This window comes from Anser brachyrhynchus, assembly GCF_964034855.1.
Source record: "Anser brachyrhynchus genome assembly, chromosome: 26".
NCBI classification, from domain to species: domain Eukaryota; kingdom Metazoa; phylum Chordata; class Aves; order Anseriformes; family Anatidae; genus Anser; species Anser brachyrhynchus.
In genome coordinates, this window is record NC_137719.1 from 4,244,532 (window position 1) to 4,262,697 (window position 18,166).

The following is an 18,166-nucleotide window of genomic DNA, read 5'->3' on the forward strand; positions in this document are numbered from 1 at the left end:
AGAGACAAATGCAGGGTGAATTGCGTCTCGTGTTCTGTAGCGTGTATTATGTAATGCTCAGCATTAAGATAAGCTCTATGTAACATTACCTAGTACTTATATAAACTTTACAAAGCTTTTCTTGCAAAACATGCCATGAGTGCTTACTTTTTTGTTTTTTTTGAGGGGAAAGTGAAAGGACCTTTCTATTAATCATTAATATTAGTAACCACACAATTACTTTCTTGATAGCACACAGGAGGATACTCAACATATCCAAATCATAGTTCAAACATGAATTCCCTTGCAACCTTAGTAGATTTGCATTAATGAATATTTACTACTAAAACTCAGCGTTACTGACCTTCTGAACATGGAACTAAGTACATTTGTTTGTCCAAGCATTTGTATGACATGGGCAGCTTATTTATGACACAGTGAAGCTTGACTTCAAAAGTGTCTTCAGTATAACTCAGTTGATTTAATGGATGGTAGTACTAGATCCGTATTTTTCATCCTGATGCTACAGTGCTGGCAAATAAATGAAAGAAAGGGCAAGAAAACTGAGTAACACTTAATTCAAGAACAGCACGAAACGAAACCCTGACCACAGAGGGACCAAAAAGCCCAAACTTCTGATTCTGAGCTTGGTTTGTTTACTATGTCATTAGGGCTCTTGAGGAACGATCACTATTTTTTCTTACAACTGCTCTTCAGACTTCAAGATACCTTGTTTGTAATCTTTAATGACTTAATCATAATTTTAAAAATGAGGTTCATTTGTCTACTTAAAAACACTAGGAGTCTTGCATTTTATTTGCTCAAAGGGACTTTTCTTCGGAGGGTGGGATTGTGAAGAATAGAGGATTTGTTTGCAGGGCTGGCAGGGTGGGATGTCCACGCATGGTGCCTGTTGTGATAGTTTGCAGTTTTAGTTCTTCATTGTTACAATACCCGAAGGCCTCTTGGCATAGGTGTCTAAATTTAAAGTTATTATTATTAATGATAAATATGGTTGTTCAGGCCATAAAACATGTTGCGCAACATGAATTATCTCGGTTGCACACTGCAAGGTCTTCACCGAACCGACTGGCGATGCCAAAACCCAGCAGTAAGACTGCACCATAAAGAGGGTATTTAAACTAAACTTTAGTGGAGCTGGAAGCCAGGCCCTAGCAGGTTTCTGTCAAGAGGTTTTACTGCTAGATTGCTGGGTCTTGTGTTTGCAGAATTTTCAGTTTCTTGGTAGACCCTAAACTTTTAAAAGCCTTGAATCACAGCTATTTATCACCCATCAGGGAGCTACATAAAATGTATTTTCCTTCAGAATGACTATTTTCATTAAAAAAAAAAACTCATTTAAAAAAAAGACAATTAAGAATATTTTTTAACATTTACAATATATCCCAACTAACAGGGATTCTTGAAACTAAACACTATGAACTGCAAAAATTAATGCCACCTGCAAGCTGTAAATATGTGTATTATTTAATTTTTTTCCACGTATTTTCTTTGGCTGTTACATTCAGCTGAACAAGGCCTAAAAATTGTCAAACTAAATTCTTGTTTAAGAGTAGAGCTCTAACTACTGCCAGTTTGAGTGAAACACACATCCAGGTTTAGGGAATATGTTTTGTTTGTTTTGGCTACAGTACAGGGTAGAACATTTTCCATCCCATCCGAATGCAGTCAAAAAGGTTTTGAAATATTGCACAATAAAAGCCATTCATTATATCTGTCTCCTCTCCCTTCCAAAAACAAAAATGGCTGACCAGTTCCAAATCTGTGCAGGGGGCAGGAAGATGGGAGTCAAGGGGTCACTGGAAATAACCCAAGACTAACACCAGGTTTTTCAGGTTTGAGTTAGGGAATATGTTCCATGCCCTCATTCCCAGCGCACACAGGTTTTTCTTCGTCTCCCTCCAAAGCTTGGTTAAAGTAGTTAATTGCTCTGTTATGCACAATTTACACAAGTTAATTACAAAACTAATACATTAGCCTTCTTGTCTATAAGTTACAGGCACCACCTCATTTTTTCCACAGGAACACAGTGGAGTTAGGCACTACCTTACTTCAAGTTAAAACATTGTGATTTGCACTGTTTACCTCCTAATTTAAAAATGGTGCAATTTGAAGGAATATTCAACTACACAGTACAGTTTGTTTTTAAAATGATTTCCATCACTTACATACCTGTTAGCAGCTTGAAAATGAAATTTCTTCACTGCCCGCTCCTGTTTCTATAGGCTTAAACTATACTTGGCATACATCAATGGCTTTTTTTTTTCCTCTCCATTTCCTTGTATATAGATCTAACAATGATTTTCTGTTTGCTTCATTGTGCGTAGATCACTTCATTGCTAATTTCTTTCCAGGTCTATGTACTGTAAAAGTGCTAGAGTATTCAGAGTCAGGAAGAGGAGCTAGAGCACAAAACATTTTAGTGGAGTTCCAAACAACTACATCATTATCACAAGTAAATGAATATACAATAGTGAAATTTATATGCAACACTCAGGCATTTCAGCACCCCCTTCAATTGCCAATTTAATCAGTAGCAAGTAAAGAAAAAAAGCTGAAGATATGAAGGTTTATGTACAATTATTTTTAAAATAGAGCTTATCAGCAAATGATAAAAATAGCACATACTATTCTCCTTATTTTCTTTCCCCTGCTTATAGTGAGTGCCAGGTTGAGAAAGTTGTTTGAACTCTCTTAAATCACATGGGAGAAAACTTGGTCATACAGCCTCCACTTCTGTAATCAGTGAGCATCTTCACTATGGCAAAACACTGGCATAAAATAATTGCTGGAAAATAGCAATAGAGACCCTAATCTGTCCCTGTAACACTTTCTGAAGACAGCACATGAAGTATTGCTGGTCTTTGTATTCTCAGCTGAGTAATATAATGCAAGTCTACGGGAAGACCATCCCAGCTGTGATGTACTCCTTGCTTCCACATATTCAGCTGCCTGAATGTCCAAGAATACATTAAGACTGCACTTCATGGGAAAGCACAAACAAAGCAATATATTTGTAACATATTACTCTTACTTACCAGTTACATCATAATTACAACAGAATGGCAAAATGATCGGTCTGTCTAGGACTCACCACTTGTACTCTGTCAGCTGGAGCATGATCACGGCAGCCTGCTAAATGCAATTATTTGGCAATAAATACTTACCGCTAGCTATTGCCACCATGCTTGAAGCCATTTCACATCTACACAATACAAAATTTAACATTACCGAATACCCAAGCTTGTCTTCATAATAACCCTCTAAAGAGAGAAAAGCTTCCCCTTAGAATAGTAGTGAAAGTGAATGAGAGGTAAAAAACTGTCCCATACCACAAATTTCTTAATTAAAATACACAAACTTGACACAGAACTTAGTTAAAAATAGTTGAAATGGTGACTTAAACTGAAGGCTCCAAAGGCTAGCCTTCAAAATGGGACACTGCAGAGTCCCTAATCTAACATACTGTGTAGAGATGCTTCACTGATGAAACTAAAAGACAGCTCAGTTGCACAATGCTGATTTGGGGCGTTCCTGTCCAACAACCCCGTCACAAGTAAAACTGCCGGTGGTATTAGTGACTAATCCAACCTGACAGAACACCAGTGAAGTCTGCTCCAGGTAGTGCTGCAATTACCAGCTGCAAACTGCAACCACAAACTCAAGATCTCTTGAACCTTGGGACTTGTCTGCACATATACCCAAATTTTCATTCCTATACCCTCACAAAGACAAGAGACCAACTCAAAGTACTTCTGTTCACTGAATGCGGATAGCGAAGTTGCTGTCATTCAAAGGTTTATGGAAACTCAGTTTTGGAAAAGCAAAACTGGAAAGGGAACAGCGCTGGTCACTCTGCTGGTCACCCTTCCTGCAGAGCAGCACGGCTATCAAGTTGCTGGTTACACTATTCCAGGAGTCAAGAGAGATGCTCTTCCTCAGAAGAGCAAGTCACAGCAGATATTCCTGACAGATGTTTGTTTAATCTATTCTTAAAAGCCTCCAGTGATGGAGATTTCACAACTTCCCAAGGCAATGTATTCTTGTGCTCAGCCATCTCTGGTGCTGGAGCTGCTTCTTACTGCTTAAAAAGATATTTTTTTCTAATTTAAAAACATTGTTTATCGTCCCCTCCAGTACAGATATGGAGAACTGATCATTAACCTCCCCCTACAGTAAGATTCTGCATAATTGAAGCCTTGTCTCCTCTCAAGCCCTCTCCAGATTAAACCCAGTTACTGCAACCTTTATTTCTCTGCAGGTTCCAACCTCACCCTCACACAAGCCATGCAAACTGCCATTGAGCATCTATACGCAGTTCAACCCTTTTCAATCAAGTTGTGCCAGGAGGCAAATGCAAGCTTTGGTTTTCCTTCTCCTTACCCTTGCTCATCTATTTCTGATTTTACTTACACTTCACTCCACATTTAAAGTGCACTTAACACATCCACTCAAGGAACCTCGAGGGAGAACACACTTCCACTGCTGCTGTGACTGATGCATAGGATGGCAGCACCACAAAAAGCAGGTTCTAGGCAGCACTTTGGAGATTCAGCCCTCTCATGTCACATATGCTAGTTTATTGCCTCCTTCCTCCAGGATGTCTCTGTACTTGACCTGACCATTTGAGGCTGGTACTCAGGATCTGACCCCCACAGTCTCCAGAGGTTTCCCTCACTGCTTGATGTGATGTAACAGGTAAACCCGAACATCTCTGCAGCAACTGCAGAGCTCTGCTGTGTTTAAGAGTGCTATGTGATTTCCACATAGGAAGTCCTATCTGAATATGGTGCATAAGCATTTCACCTCTCTAGTATAAATTTTGGTACTTAGTGCACTTGCTGTTCTCATTTTCTTTTTGAATATTAGAAGTAGCAGCTATTATTAGGCAGTTTTGATCTCAAATAAATTTAGATTATAATCTGAGCTAGCATCTGTTCAAAGATTTTGTACATTTTCAAAATAATTCAGTTATAACCACAAAAACTCATGTCAGACTGCCCTCTCCTGGCAAGCCAACATACTGCTATCACGACAAAATTTAACCCGAGTAACGGTTTGTTGCCACCCTGTTTCCAAACCTAAGATTTTCATTGTGACACAAACACAAAGGCCAAAATAAAACCTCAAGGAGACTGTTTTGATAAATTCCATAATATTTCTATATCAGTAAAGATGAACAGCATTTAATTAGTGAAGTTCCTTTCAAGTTGACTTAGGAGTTCTTGTCTTGGGAAAAACTGATGATGTCTGTAGAGAAAAAGTAAAACATACATAAACATGAAATTGTTTTGTTTGGTTTTAAGTTTTATAAAAGCAGCCCAGTATATAAAATATTTTATTCCACACCAATAACGGTAAAAACAAGGTCACAGAAGAGATAATTTTCAAGAGAAAGCTATTTCCTGAAAGCTGGCACAGGTATTTCACTAGGGCTGAAACAGAGCAGTATGCAAAATGAAAGCTACAGCAAACGTTTAAGTCGACCACCTACAGTCATCATATTTTATTATTGTTCATACTAGAATTATTGAAACAGTAAGATGACAGGTCAACTACTGAACATTACGCAATGTAAATAAAACACACACAGTGAAGATCAGAAGGGTCCAGAAATTAAATGCAGCTTTATTCCATGATGAATATTTCACTTCCCTTAGCCAATTTAATTTTAAAAAATTCTTATATACAATGACGTTTTAAAAATGTTTTGGTTTGCCACATTTATTGATTTCTTTCTTTTTTTTAAAAAAAGACCAACCTTCTGGTCTTTCCTAGCCCTTAGTTGAAGAAACTCTGCTCTTCCGGTATGACAAGGTAAAGCTAAGTTTCTACGGCATAAGGTAACAGCTTTGCTGCTTTACACTCCTCCCCTTCAAGCCAAACTCTGTTTCTTTCTCCCCCCCCCGCCCCACCCCCCCCGAAAATCTAAAGTGTTTTTTATGGCATTTTTAAAATGTGGAACACAGGTTCCAAAAATAATTTATAAAAAATGATCTAGCCGAAGGGAAATATCAACATGTTGAACAATTCTAGCTAAAAGGGAATCTGTTAGAATCTGGTTTGACTACTTAAGTCAAATTCGGGTTTTATCTACTTTGATTAAACTTCAAAGCTTGAGTCCTGCTCTTTCAAGAAAAAAAAAGTCCTTTTCACCAAAGTATGGATTAGTATCAACCCCCATTCAAAGAAAAAGTAACCTTTCACTATAATACTATTTTTTTAAGTTATCAACTTTGTTACTCAGAATTGCCAAATGTCACGTTTTCTGACCTCTCTCCATTTACCTACTTCACATATTGATTGTGCGTTTGTGAGTAGGGCAAATGTGCCAAGATTACCTATGAAACAAACCAGATTAACAATCACAGTTCAGTTTCACAGGCAGAAAACCCACACTGCTGTGCAGGTGCCACAGCTATAAGCATATTGCATACATAATGTTTATGCATGCATCTACAGGTTGTTCTTTATTTTGTCTTACTGCTGTATATTGAAAAAAAAAACCACTAGTCCCTACAGCAATTCTTCCACCCGACAGAAATTCATCTTTGCCTTCCTGAGATGACTGAGCTTGGTGGCTGCAGAGAAAGTCGGTCATTTGCCGAGTTTTTAATAACATTTACAGTGTTTAATTGCAATTGCTCTGTAGACTGAGCTAAAGTATGAAACACATAAGCAAGGAGGTAGACAAAGGTGAGGAGGTTGTCGGAATGCAGTTCACCATGGGAGAAAGGACTTCGTCATCTTGGTTATCTGTCGTGACTGTCTACCAGACCAAGGCACAAGCCAAGCTAGGACTTCCATGCAGTTCTGATCTTCAAGCATTTTAGTCATCAAAACAAGGAAAATCAGTTCTAAGTTACCCAGAAGGAAGTACGTGGAAGACAGAAGGAACATCTTATTTCTACATAGCACTCCCAAGAGAGAATATAAGAATCTAATACTGACCTTCACTTAGAAAATGGGAAGTAGCTGAAACCTCACTAAGTGTTAGCCTGATTTTCAACAGGTATCTCTGCTTCTTCAGAGTGTCTTTGGTTCCTTCTGTCCTTGCTATATACAGAATTTGTTATGCTCCTTTTCCGGGTTTGAGACCAAGTTCTTGTTTCTTGAGGCGTTGATACACACAAGCTCTTCCTCCTCCATCTCCTGCAAGGACCATCAGCCAGATTAACAGGGTCACTGTTCTCCTTCCCTGGTGCTGCAAACTGGATGAGATTTTCTTCTTTGTGGTGAATATTCTCAGATTCCGTAAGGACCGATGTGCTTATCCTTCTCCTGGTTTTGCAACCAGAAGCTATCGGAGGAGGGCTCTTTAGAATCTCATTGGGCACTAGAATCCACGCCAGTCCTTCCGTTTCTGCATCTTTGTGTAGCCTCATGCTGCGTCTCACCCTGCTCGTTTCACTGCTGCTACCCTTCTTCCTTCTAAAAGGCCCTTCTGAGGAGTTATTTTTCAGCTGAGGAGCAGATAAGACTTCTTCCACATTAAAAGAAAGTGGAAGATCGTTTCCAATTGTTTCAAAATTGAACTTTTCAATAGGAGGAATATAGACAGTACTGCTTCTTCTTCTTGGTCTACCTCTTGAAGATTTTTTTGGTGGACAGCCAGTTCTTTGGAGAATCTCATGTATACCGGTGTCCTGTTCTGGAAATTCTAGCCCTGTTAGCCAATCTTCCTTGTTTGGGAAATTTCCCTGTAATTTCTCGTTTTCTATCAAGAAGCCACTTCCTTTTTCCTCTTTTAAACACTCAGTCTCTTCAGCTTGCTGGAAACAGTCGTATGTGTCAGAAACATAGTTTGGGTCTGGTACAATGCTTGGAAACTGGAAAAAAAAATAATTATAGGCAGAAACAATCCACCCAAAACTTGTTTCAAACAGCCGACAATTAAACAACTGCTACAGATTTCCTCATTAAGTCTAGTAATTCTCAAAAATAAAAACTGACCAACTAAAAAAATGAACTCTGCATGCTGGGAGGAACCTGCTCCAAAGCAGGGCCAGCTTATGCTGCCTGAGGTTCAGTCGAGTTCTGAACACCTCCTTCCAAGGATGCAGATTCCATGGCCTCTTCAGGCAGCCTGTTCCAATGCTTAACCACTAACAGCTAGCTTTTTTTTCCTTCCCAGAAACATTACTTTTTTGATGTAACAACACCAAGAACAGGACTTATTTTCTAGCAGTAACTTGAAGTAGATCAGTTACCTTATGATCAGGACCAGAAACCGACTTCAGACCACCATCTGACACCTGAAACACCGTAACGTCAGGGCTGCTGCTTTCTACAACATCCAGGTCCCCAGAGATGGGACACACGTGAACAGCAGGGATGTTTTCCCCTCTCATTCCTTCTATTGCTTGCTTCCATTGAACATCGTTTTGACCATTCCTGGATTTCGAATCTAAAAATGCATCCTCTGAAACAGAATAACACATGGTTACCTGACTCTCCTTGTGAATGTATGAAATCAATTTCTGAAGTACTAAAACAAACTCACAAAACTATAACCTCCTAAATGAGCATTCCAGAACACAACCAGCATCAAAAAAAGCCTCTCCACAATGCTACTGCACATCACTTAGCATTTTTAAAGCCTATGAAAACATCAGTCTGCAGTCAAGGTACAGAGAGTCTTTTTTGTTGTCTGCTTTACACTGGAGTCCTACTAGAGTTGAAGTGATGCACTTGGAGACTAATAATCTAGTGGATGCTTTGGGCTTTATTACAGACTAACATTTATTTCTCCTTCATTCCACTCCAGAAGCCATTAAATCTGAAAAATGCATACTGTGCTCTTTACCTATGCCCAGAACTGAAGATAACTATCAACAGCTTTGTAAATAAGTATTGAAGCAAAAAGAATGAGTAAGGCAAAACAAAACTAAAACCACATTACCTGGAAGTGCATTTGCCTTTGGTGAGCTTGGAGATGAGGCACAAGAGAGAACTTCTGGAATCTCAGGGATAGGGCTCAGAAGAGGCTTCTTAGAAGCCATTTCTCTTTCCCCATACAAGGATTTTTTAACTTTTCTCTTTCTTCTTTTCCCAGAGCTTGCATGTTTTGTTCTCTGAAGAGATGCAGAAGACCAAGCAGAGCACAACGCAATTATAATGATCCTTTGCGATATTTTCCAACAAATAACTTTTGTTACTGGATTTTGATAGAAAACAATCGTTTCTCTCAAATTAAGGTCCTTCTTGTTCTGCTATCTACAAATTAATTTAAAAGCTACAATACAAAGAAGGATTATTTCTGAGATATTAGGTTTTTTGTTTGTTTCATTTAACCAAATCTGGAAATCAAAAAAAAAAAAAAAAAAAAGAGTCTTTCAGCTCAAAACTACAGATTCTTCTTTCGTACTTACTTGTATCTTTCCCGTTTGAAAAGGATTACTTGCTTTCCCTTCCAATATACAAAAAGCTCAAATACGTCAGAAGTCTCACACTTTTATAGCACTTAAAGCAAACTGGCATACACCTGGGCAAGTACGAAGAATTATCAACCGTCCACAGTTGATAAGAGAAGCACCACAAACCCATCTTGTGTCCCTGAAGTCTCAAAGGTTCCACTCTTCGTCTGTAAAGTACCCTTTCTGCCCTGCAAGTATTTAAAGCCCTGCTAGTCAGCCCTAACAAGCAATACAGGCGTGCCAGTCAGTCTAGGAAAACAAGACAGACATGAAGAAGAGAATATCAGCAGCAACAGGAAACAAAACACTCTTTAGAAAATCTTCACTACAAACATCAAAATAATCACACAAAAACACACAAGAAAAAATGAATTGCATGAGGCATCTGGATGGAGAAATAAAATTTATTATTCACCAGGCTGTCACTTACTTGTGTCTTTTTGGCAGCAGATGTGGTAATATTCTTTGGTCTTTGAAGTTTGTTTTTCCTTGGATTTTTGGTATCTTTAACATTCTTAGTACTCGTGGCTCTTGGGATACTAACATCAACCCCATCTGAATGGGTGCTAGACTGTTGAGGAACATGAAATTTTAAGTTGCTGGGGTACATGTGTATGTGTGCATGTGCAGGTGCATGTTTGCTTTTTCTAAAAAAGCAACACAGTCCAACAGCCATACGAACCCCGCTGCAAATAGTCTGTTATTTCACATATGAAGTCATAAAAGCTGGACACTCAGCAGTTAAGATTTATAGCGGTTATGTCTTCACAATGTAGCTCTCTTTTGAGAAAAAGGATATTCTAATAAGAATACAGTAAATTTTCATCTTCAGTTATTTCTTTCTGACAAGATGGGCTACTTTTCTAATTGCCTTTCATTTTTTTTCCTCCTTCCCCCTCCAATAAAGCATTCTAGAACTGTACAACACTGGAGCATGTCTGAAAGCATTTCTTATGGAAATTCTTGTACAAAAAATTCTATGCACCTTAAAATTCCAGCAACCAGAAGAGATACAGGTAGGATACTGTCTGTTTGTGTCTTATGGCTAGCAGACAATTCACTGTTATAGTGAAGACCTTCAGCACTGGACTTGGGAGCACAAATCACATTTTCAGTAATAGTGAGAGAATCATCAGAGGCTGCAGAACAACTTTGAACTTATTAGCCTCTCCCACACACTCCTATATCTCAAAAAAATTAAACCAAACAGAAAAATTAGACAGAAAACTTTGTTTCTGTTCTCCTAAATGTTCAATGAATACAACCTTCTAGATTTCCATGACTGAAGCCCATGAGCATGAAAATGAAATTAAAGCATATGAATATCTCTAACTTTCTGTTGTGGCTAAACTATTTGGGAAAGCTCCAGCAAAATTAAATAGAAATCGTAAATTTAAGTATCAGACGGTAAGCAAAGCTGTTTTTAATAACTTAAAAACCGCTTTCAGTCATAAATGAAATTTCCTTAGCTGCACTAAGGGGAGATATTTCCATATACCTGGATCTATGCAATCCTTTTATCTGAGGATGCAAAAGCTCTGATACACGTTTGAGAGGTATAACATCCCTGTTTGAAGAAGATGTAAAAAAACACAACAACAACAACAAATCCACGTTAAAGAAACTTACCTTCCTTTTAGTAGAGGAACGAGTTGGTATTGCGTAAGATTTGTCAGATTCTTTTACTGTATATGAAGAAAAAGCAAATATTAGTTCAGTTCAACAAAAAAGGCCAAACGTATTGAGGAAATTATTCACACGGTTTTTAACATTATGTACAACATGTTTAGATCTTAGTCTTAAGTGAGATTTTATGCATAAAGGACTATCAAACATGGAAAGACTAAAGAAAAAAAAACTTAACAGCTTGCTTTACAATATAAATCAGAATAGAAGAAAACAACACTTGGGAGGATTTGGTAACAAAATAATCCGTGCTTATAAAGCTCTCATTGAGAGACATACACACAAATGTATAACTCCCTTTCCATTTTCTTGCTGTGTTGCTTGCTGTTTTAAAAACATCAAAATTGCAATATCATAATTAAGATAGTAAACCAAATTATTTAAAGCAGTAAGTCTAATTAGATCAGCCACTTGCACAGAATAACAGCTGAAATAGCATCCACTTTACCTAAACAATAGGCAGACTCTGCAGCTACAGCAGTGACCTCTAGGAGAAAGCAAGAACATTTAACTTTTAGTATTAAGATCACCTCTATAAGACAAAAAACCACAATTGTCACCTTTCAATTTTCAGAAAGCTGCATTATCTAATGACAAAAATACAACTCAAGGTTACCTGTGGTGTTTTCAACAGGTGAGACGTCTTCTGCAGCAACAGAATCCTCTCGTAACTCTTCAAGAGGCTCAACGCATTGCTTTAAGATGAGCAAAAAAAAGTTAAAATACTGAACACTCATGGAGACTGTAAGAAGCTATTTTTGTAGTTTAAACCAACTTACGTCATCGCAATCAAAGTTTGGCTGGGATAATGGCTCCTCAACGAGTCCCGACCTGGTAAAAGGGCTATTGCTTTGTGATCCTGGATGACGGACTGGTGTTGCTCCTTTGCGCAAGGGAGTATTTGCAGGCAAAGTTTTATCAAATATTTCTGGGCTGAGATCTTCTCCAAAAGTAACTTTTTTCTTCTTTGGCTTTTCGGAGCTGTATTGTTCAGTTTTCTCTATTGTAGCAAAAGACTGCTTAGTGAACTCAGAGTAGAAGAAAATAGCCTAGAAAAGTTCAACTATTCTACAAGTTGTCAACTTGTCAACTAGACAAGTGTAAAATTTCCCGAAAAATAGGCAATACTATCATTCCTGCTAGTAAAGGGTTTCTGAAGTGATTTTTTTTTCCTTGACAACTTTATTTTCCACTTCACTTGGTAGGACCCTATGTGTGAGCTACTTCAGTGGTGGTTAATGCAAAATATTAGTCAGATTTTGCAAAAAGGCAAGACCCTATCATCCTATGTAATACTCTATTTACAACACCATCACCGCCACCACCCCAAAAAAAAAACAACAGAAGAAAACCCATAAAAATGGAGTCAGACCTGTCTGCAATGCTTCACAGATTTTTACTTCAGAGCCTGTAAGAGATCCTCTTCCTCCACTGCCAACAGTATCAGTTGAGTATTCCTATAAAAATTTAAGTGATAAAATTATCTAATCAGTACTATTTAATTAAAGGTTGTCCTTCTTCAAGTCAAATGCTAAGTTCATCCTTAGCATTCCCACCACCACCTAAGTTAGTTAACCAACCTTAACGCAATCCATCAGTTCTTTCAGTGGCGTTTTCTTCAGTACAGATCGCAGCTGGGAGCCACTCTGTGTATGTTCATTTACTGAAGCACTTCCCATTCGTAGTGGTGTGACAGGCAGCTTGCTTTCATCATGGATTTCCAGGTTCAGTTCTGCAAAATTAACCTTCTTTCTGTGTAGGTCTGATATGACATTACTTCTGACTTCTTTGCTGATATGGTCGGGACTGAAATCTTTAGAGCAAGTACACAGATGTGAAAATTAAAGATTGAAGTAAAACTGAGAACGCTTTAGGAATCTTAACTATAGATGTACACACATCAATAGATTCTCTCAGCAATTTCACTTGGTATATCAAGACAAATCAATTATTTTCTGAATTTCTGCTACTATTACGCCATATTTTCATTTCATACTTTGAGCGATTCATACAAAACAGAAATGAAATAGGAGTGTTACGTGAAGGCTAAGATTTTGCATCAGGATTTCTCTGCCCATGAGTCTGCACGTTCTGCTTCACAGACATGAAGTGCTCAACAATACTTTTCCTTAAGAATGGCCTAGCAGAATCAAGGGAAATTCTTAAACAATTATTGCCATCCTGTGCCTCAGTTTGAACTTGCTTTTTGTGTCCCATAGCTAGCATACCACCCGAGAGGCCCTGCTCCACCTTCCAAATATTTCTTCTTCTTTTTTTTTTTTTTGAGTTTCTAATAAGAATATAACAAGATTATAATAACAATGAAACTTCTTACCATGGCTCGTTTCTAAGATATCTCTAATCAGAATTGCATCGGAATACTCAATAGGGTTGTGTTGCTTATAAGCCCATTCCTAGAAAAAGTTACAAGAATACAAAGATATATATACAACTCTCACGACATGATAAAGAGATCAAAATAATCTGCTGAGTTTTGTGAAGTTCTTGACATTTACCTGTTTTTGTCTGTCTGCTCACTAACTCATTTCTAATGTGTACAAGGGATTCTTGTACAAATCAATCCAAAACAGGTTACACCTATCTGACCAGAGAACCTAAAGTTCTTCACATCTATCTCAATGGCCGAAGATAGAGGGAACTACTTGCAAACGTTACCTTATAAAAATACGTTAACTAGTTTTTAATCCCATCAGAAACGAGGATTGCAGTTTCCTCAATCAGTCATTACTTGAGTTGTATTAGTTTTCCCAAGATATCAAGGCTAAAAACTTAAAAGGATTAGGTACCATAAATGGAAATGAAGATGAATGAATTTACATGGAATATCAAGCAACTGCTGAAGACGTACAAGACAAAATAATTCTTACAAGGGAGATTTGCTGTGCTATTTGTTTTCGTTGCCCACGTTTGTGTAAGTACCTTAGAAAGAGCAGGTTCGGTGACAGTCACATCCTGATGTGAGGACAAGACGGTGCACATCTTGGAATCAGACTTATTGCCATAGGTCAAGTTCTGTTTTAAATTTTCTTTCAGATCAGCTCCACTGTAGTCAGACACAGACTTTTCACTCTGCTGATCCAGACTGCACTGTTCTGTGAATGGTACTTTGTTCTGAGCTACAGTGATTAAAAACAAACAGTCCAACAGCAAACTTCAAATCTTTCAGTCAATGCTATTTTTGTTTCTTCACCAAAAGAATGTAAGATTCAATATGTTAGGTACTTTTCTAGCTAGAAAGAAAAAATCATCCAATTTTGACTTCAACTTTGAAAATAACATTACGAAATCTTCAAAACAAAATGAGTTCTTCTTTCTATGTAAATGTATGAATACCAGCAGTACCAGAGAAATAACAAATTTTAGTTTGTTCCACTCTACCATCTTCTCAACAGTTGGCACAGTACTGTCGTGACCTACTTTTGCAATATTTGCTATTTTCATTAGGAAATAAGGAAATTCACAACACGCAGTAATGCATCGTGATTTCTAAGTTACTGCACCTAAAAGCTACTGAACAAAAGTCTTCACAGTCAAGACAGACAAGAGTTAGAAGAGCTAAAACCAGTTATCATAATCCTTAAAACCATTCCCATGTTCCTGGAAGAAGTATGAAAATACTAATACGTTGTGAAAAGTAAATGAAAAGGCATAAATCTAGAAAGCAAGGTGAAGAAAACAACCATGAAAAACGTAGTCTCCAATGATTTTCAAGAGTTGTTGAGAAATCACTGTTCAGGATGCACTAAGAAACAAGACAGACTTAAACAAAAACCCTCAAACCAAAAACACACAACAAAACCACTGCCAACCCTTGTAAAGGAAAACATTTTTGTTTCATAGCGTGTTGCTTCATAGGTTTTCTTTTAAAGGAAGACAAAATGTTTAAGATAAATCTTGTACCAGAAATACAATTCACTTACAACAGTCTGCTTCCTGAGAAGCACCAGACGCTTGTGAGAGTCCAGAAAAGTCCATCTGCCCTTCAGCTTCTTGCACTGATTTCAAAGGTGTTTGAAAGACACTGATTTTGTTCTTCGATGACTTGGCAAGTTTAAAAGGACTAGCGTGCTAAAAGAAAATTAATGGCATGAGACACTTTTTCTAAGATGATGGCCTTTTTTACTTTGTATTTATACTTTATTTGAAAAAAGAAAAGGAAGTCATGTTAGTACTTACTTTATCTTGGATTATCAATACTTTAATTAGTCAGATATCAAGTATGGCAAATGCAGCAAAGTGAAGGTTACAGTAAACAAAATTAAAATATACAGGCAAGTCAGACATGGAGAAGACTCTACAGAAACAAAACCTGCAACATCTCCTTATTTTAAAATAAGGTATCTAAGGAAGTGAATAAAATTTAGGCCGTTGTTATTTCTTCTGACTTCTTCCTTAGACTTGCATTCTCCTTCTGCCAGCATATGTTAAATTTGAAGTCTTACCCATCGATTCCAAGGGGAACTAAAATAAAGCGTTTGACATTGGAGCAAGACTCTCACCTGTGTAAAAGTTTCTTTTTGCCGATTGCTTCTCTGCTGGGCAAGGTACTGAATAAGGGCATTATTTTCTGGTGACCCTCGTACTCCAATCGCTGATCTTCGTCTTAACTTTAATGCATTTGGAGACTTCCCTGAAATGGGATGCAGGAGGAAAAAAAATACGAAGAAAAATTGCAGCAGAATACTTACAGCTTTTTCACGGCAGATTTTTTTTTGTTGTTTTGTTTTTTTAAAGATTGGTTTGTGTTATTTATGGAAACAGCCATATTTAGCTGCTCAGCTTAGGAAACCTTCCTTCTCTTTCATGCTGTTTTCCAACCAAGTCAAAACAGATTCTAAAACTCTGCTCAACTAACAGAAAGATAAGACATAGAACATTCTTTTTCTACATAAGAAATGAAAAAGGAGGACAAAAAGCAAGATTTACATTTAACTAAACCATGTAAGTGAGAAATCGAGCCGTTTTTCTATTTTTTCAACTTTTTCAATTGCAGGTTAAGGAACCACACACAATACTTGCAGAATTTGTCCTACTACTCAACTCCTTTGTGAAGCTCACTGACAGGAAAAGTTTCTGTCACCAGAACAGAAAAAAAATAGAATAGGGAATGAGCGCAAATACAGAACTTAATCAAATTCCTGTCCTTGGATATATTCAAACTCAGCCAGACAACCTCAACCTGACCAAACTTTGAAGCTTTTGATAGGGATTGCACCAGATGACCTCCAGATGTCCCTCTGAGAAGGACAACAGGACATGAATCATTCCAGCCTTACCTATAGATGGACTAGTAAAACTTTCTTGAGTAATCCCAAATTCAGCAGTTGTTACAGTTGCAAAGTCAACAATTTTTCTCCTCTGTTTCTCTACTATTCCACAACAGGATTTTTCTTCTGCTTTGTCCCTGTTGGGTAGCAAGCAGCATTCATCCCCCAGTGAACCAGGTCCACTTCTGGAAAATTTCTCCTCACTGTTCAAAGGCCAGGAGGGTTCACCAACCACATCCCCTTTTAGTGTATCAAAAGAGCATTCAACAAGCGGACAGCTAGCATCCTTTCTGCTGTGGTATGATTCCTTCTCTAGGACTTTGGAGTATTTCAGGGTGTGTTTTTGCAACCGCACTTGGCTCCCATCGCTTAAATTCTCCTTCTCAGATGCCATTGTGGCTTTTGATTCAGTCACTTTGCAAATCTTCTGGTCCTTTGACAGATCAGAGAAAGAGGTCTCTTCCTTCTCTTCAGTGTTTCTACTCTCATTACCTTTAACTTTCAGGGTAACATTTACAACCTTTAATTGTCTGTGCATTGTTAGTGATGGATTTTGAGAACCAAACACTGAGTCATTCTTTGCTCTCCTGTAATGACAGCTCCCTATCAAAGAGAATAAGAAATGTTAGTAGGCATTTCATAAGAGGAGTCCATTACCACTCTCAAACTACTACCAAAACTCGGAATTTCCTGGACTTTTCTATAGTGAGGGGTTTATCAGTGTGTGTGGCAAAGGAGAGCTGCATCTCCAGAAAGCTACACAGCAAAGACATAAAAAGGCTGGGAAGAAAAATAAAAACGCACACCTGTCACCTCACCACAGATGTTTCAGGAGTAAGGAACTATGAGGCTGTGCTTTTACCCTATGACAAATTTCACATTAGCATCAAATATGCGAACCTCGATCACACTGCCATTGCTTTGCTATAATAAACATTGCAATAAGTATTAGTTAGCATTAGTAAAGCCTAACTTGGGGAAGTTTAAGACGCTAATGTCTTTTACGCTTGGTTCCCTGCATTTTAAAATTAAACACAGAGAATCCAGGAAAATAAGTCGGAAACTTGGCCCCCACGAAGGCATGCTTTTTTGGTATACTGCGGAGCAGGAATTAAGCCGTTAAACCCCGCATGTTCTCAAGTCACAGCAAGACCTGACACCCCCTTCCCTGCGGTTGTACAGAGACGGGGCTGGGCGAGGGGCCCCTGGCGACACTTGCAGGGACAAAACCCCTCGTCACGGTCCCCTCTGAGCCCCCCCGGCCCCTCAGGATCCCCTCAGCACCAGTGGATCCCCTCAGGATCCCCTCAGAACCCCCCAAACCCCTCAGAGTCCCCCGATCCCCTCAGGGTCCCCTCAGCGCCTCGCCCCCCTCAAAGCCGCCTCACCGCCACCGCCGCCCGCCTCTCGCGTTCAAACCGGGCCGCCCCGCCGCGTATCCCTCCGCGCCTTCCCCCCTCTGGCTCCCCTCCCTCACAGCCCGTAGCCACCACGGCCGAAGGTTCGCGGGGACAAAGCGTCCCCCCCGGGCCCCATCCGAGCCGCTGCCCCCGTCTCCCGGCGCCGGTAGGGGGGGCAGGGGCTGGGGACTCTTTGACAGCCCCCGCGCGGAAGGATCAAGAACCGTTAAGCCGCAAAGCCGCACCGCTTTGGAAAAAACCTCCCCTCTGACGCCCCCACGTGACTGAGAGAGCCAATCACAGGCCACGGTCGGCTTCGAGTCACTGTATGCAAATGTCACAGCTCTCTACTGCGCTGATTGGCAGCCGGCAGAGC

The 18,166-nt window shown here is 39.0% G+C and overlaps 1 protein-coding gene across 4 annotated transcripts; it reads right to left on the minus strand.

The window, feature by feature from the left end:
• Positions 1 to 343: 343 nt before the first annotated feature.
• CDCA2 (cell division cycle associated 2) lies at positions 344 to 18,006 on the minus strand. Of its 4 annotated transcripts, XR_013942234.1 has the most exons (18): positions 17,197 to 17,675; positions 16,400 to 16,993; positions 15,623 to 15,753; positions 15,044 to 15,191; positions 14,043 to 14,239; positions 13,438 to 13,516; positions 12,683 to 12,915; positions 12,475 to 12,559; positions 11,882 to 12,102; positions 11,719 to 11,797; positions 11,551 to 11,589; positions 11,046 to 11,101; positions 9,847 to 9,987; positions 8,903 to 9,074; positions 8,211 to 8,422; positions 6,952 to 7,829; positions 2,173 to 5,250; positions 344 to 510 (listed from the first exon to the last, which is right to left on the minus strand). XR_013942234.1 is itself a non-coding variant. In XM_080568605.1 (17 exons), exons 2-16 carry the CDS (start codon positions 16,926 to 16,928, stop codon positions 6,987 to 6,989), a joined length of 3,165 nt encoding a protein of 1,054 aa, XP_080424731.1. In that variant the 5' UTR covers positions 16,929 to 16,993; positions 17,868 to 18,006; the 3' UTR covers positions 344 to 5,250; positions 6,952 to 6,986. The 4 variants fall into 4 exon arrangements, 3 of the variants coding, with proteins under 3 accessions (XP_080424731.1, XP_080424729.1, XP_080424730.1); XM_080568605.1 differs by lacking the exon at positions 17,197 to 17,675 and adding an exon at positions 17,868 to 18,006 and having other exon boundaries at positions 344 to 5,250; XM_080568603.1 differs by lacking the exon at positions 17,197 to 17,675 and adding an exon at positions 17,779 to 17,860 and having other exon boundaries at positions 344 to 5,250.
• Between the last annotated feature and the right edge of the window lie 160 nt (positions 18,007 to 18,166).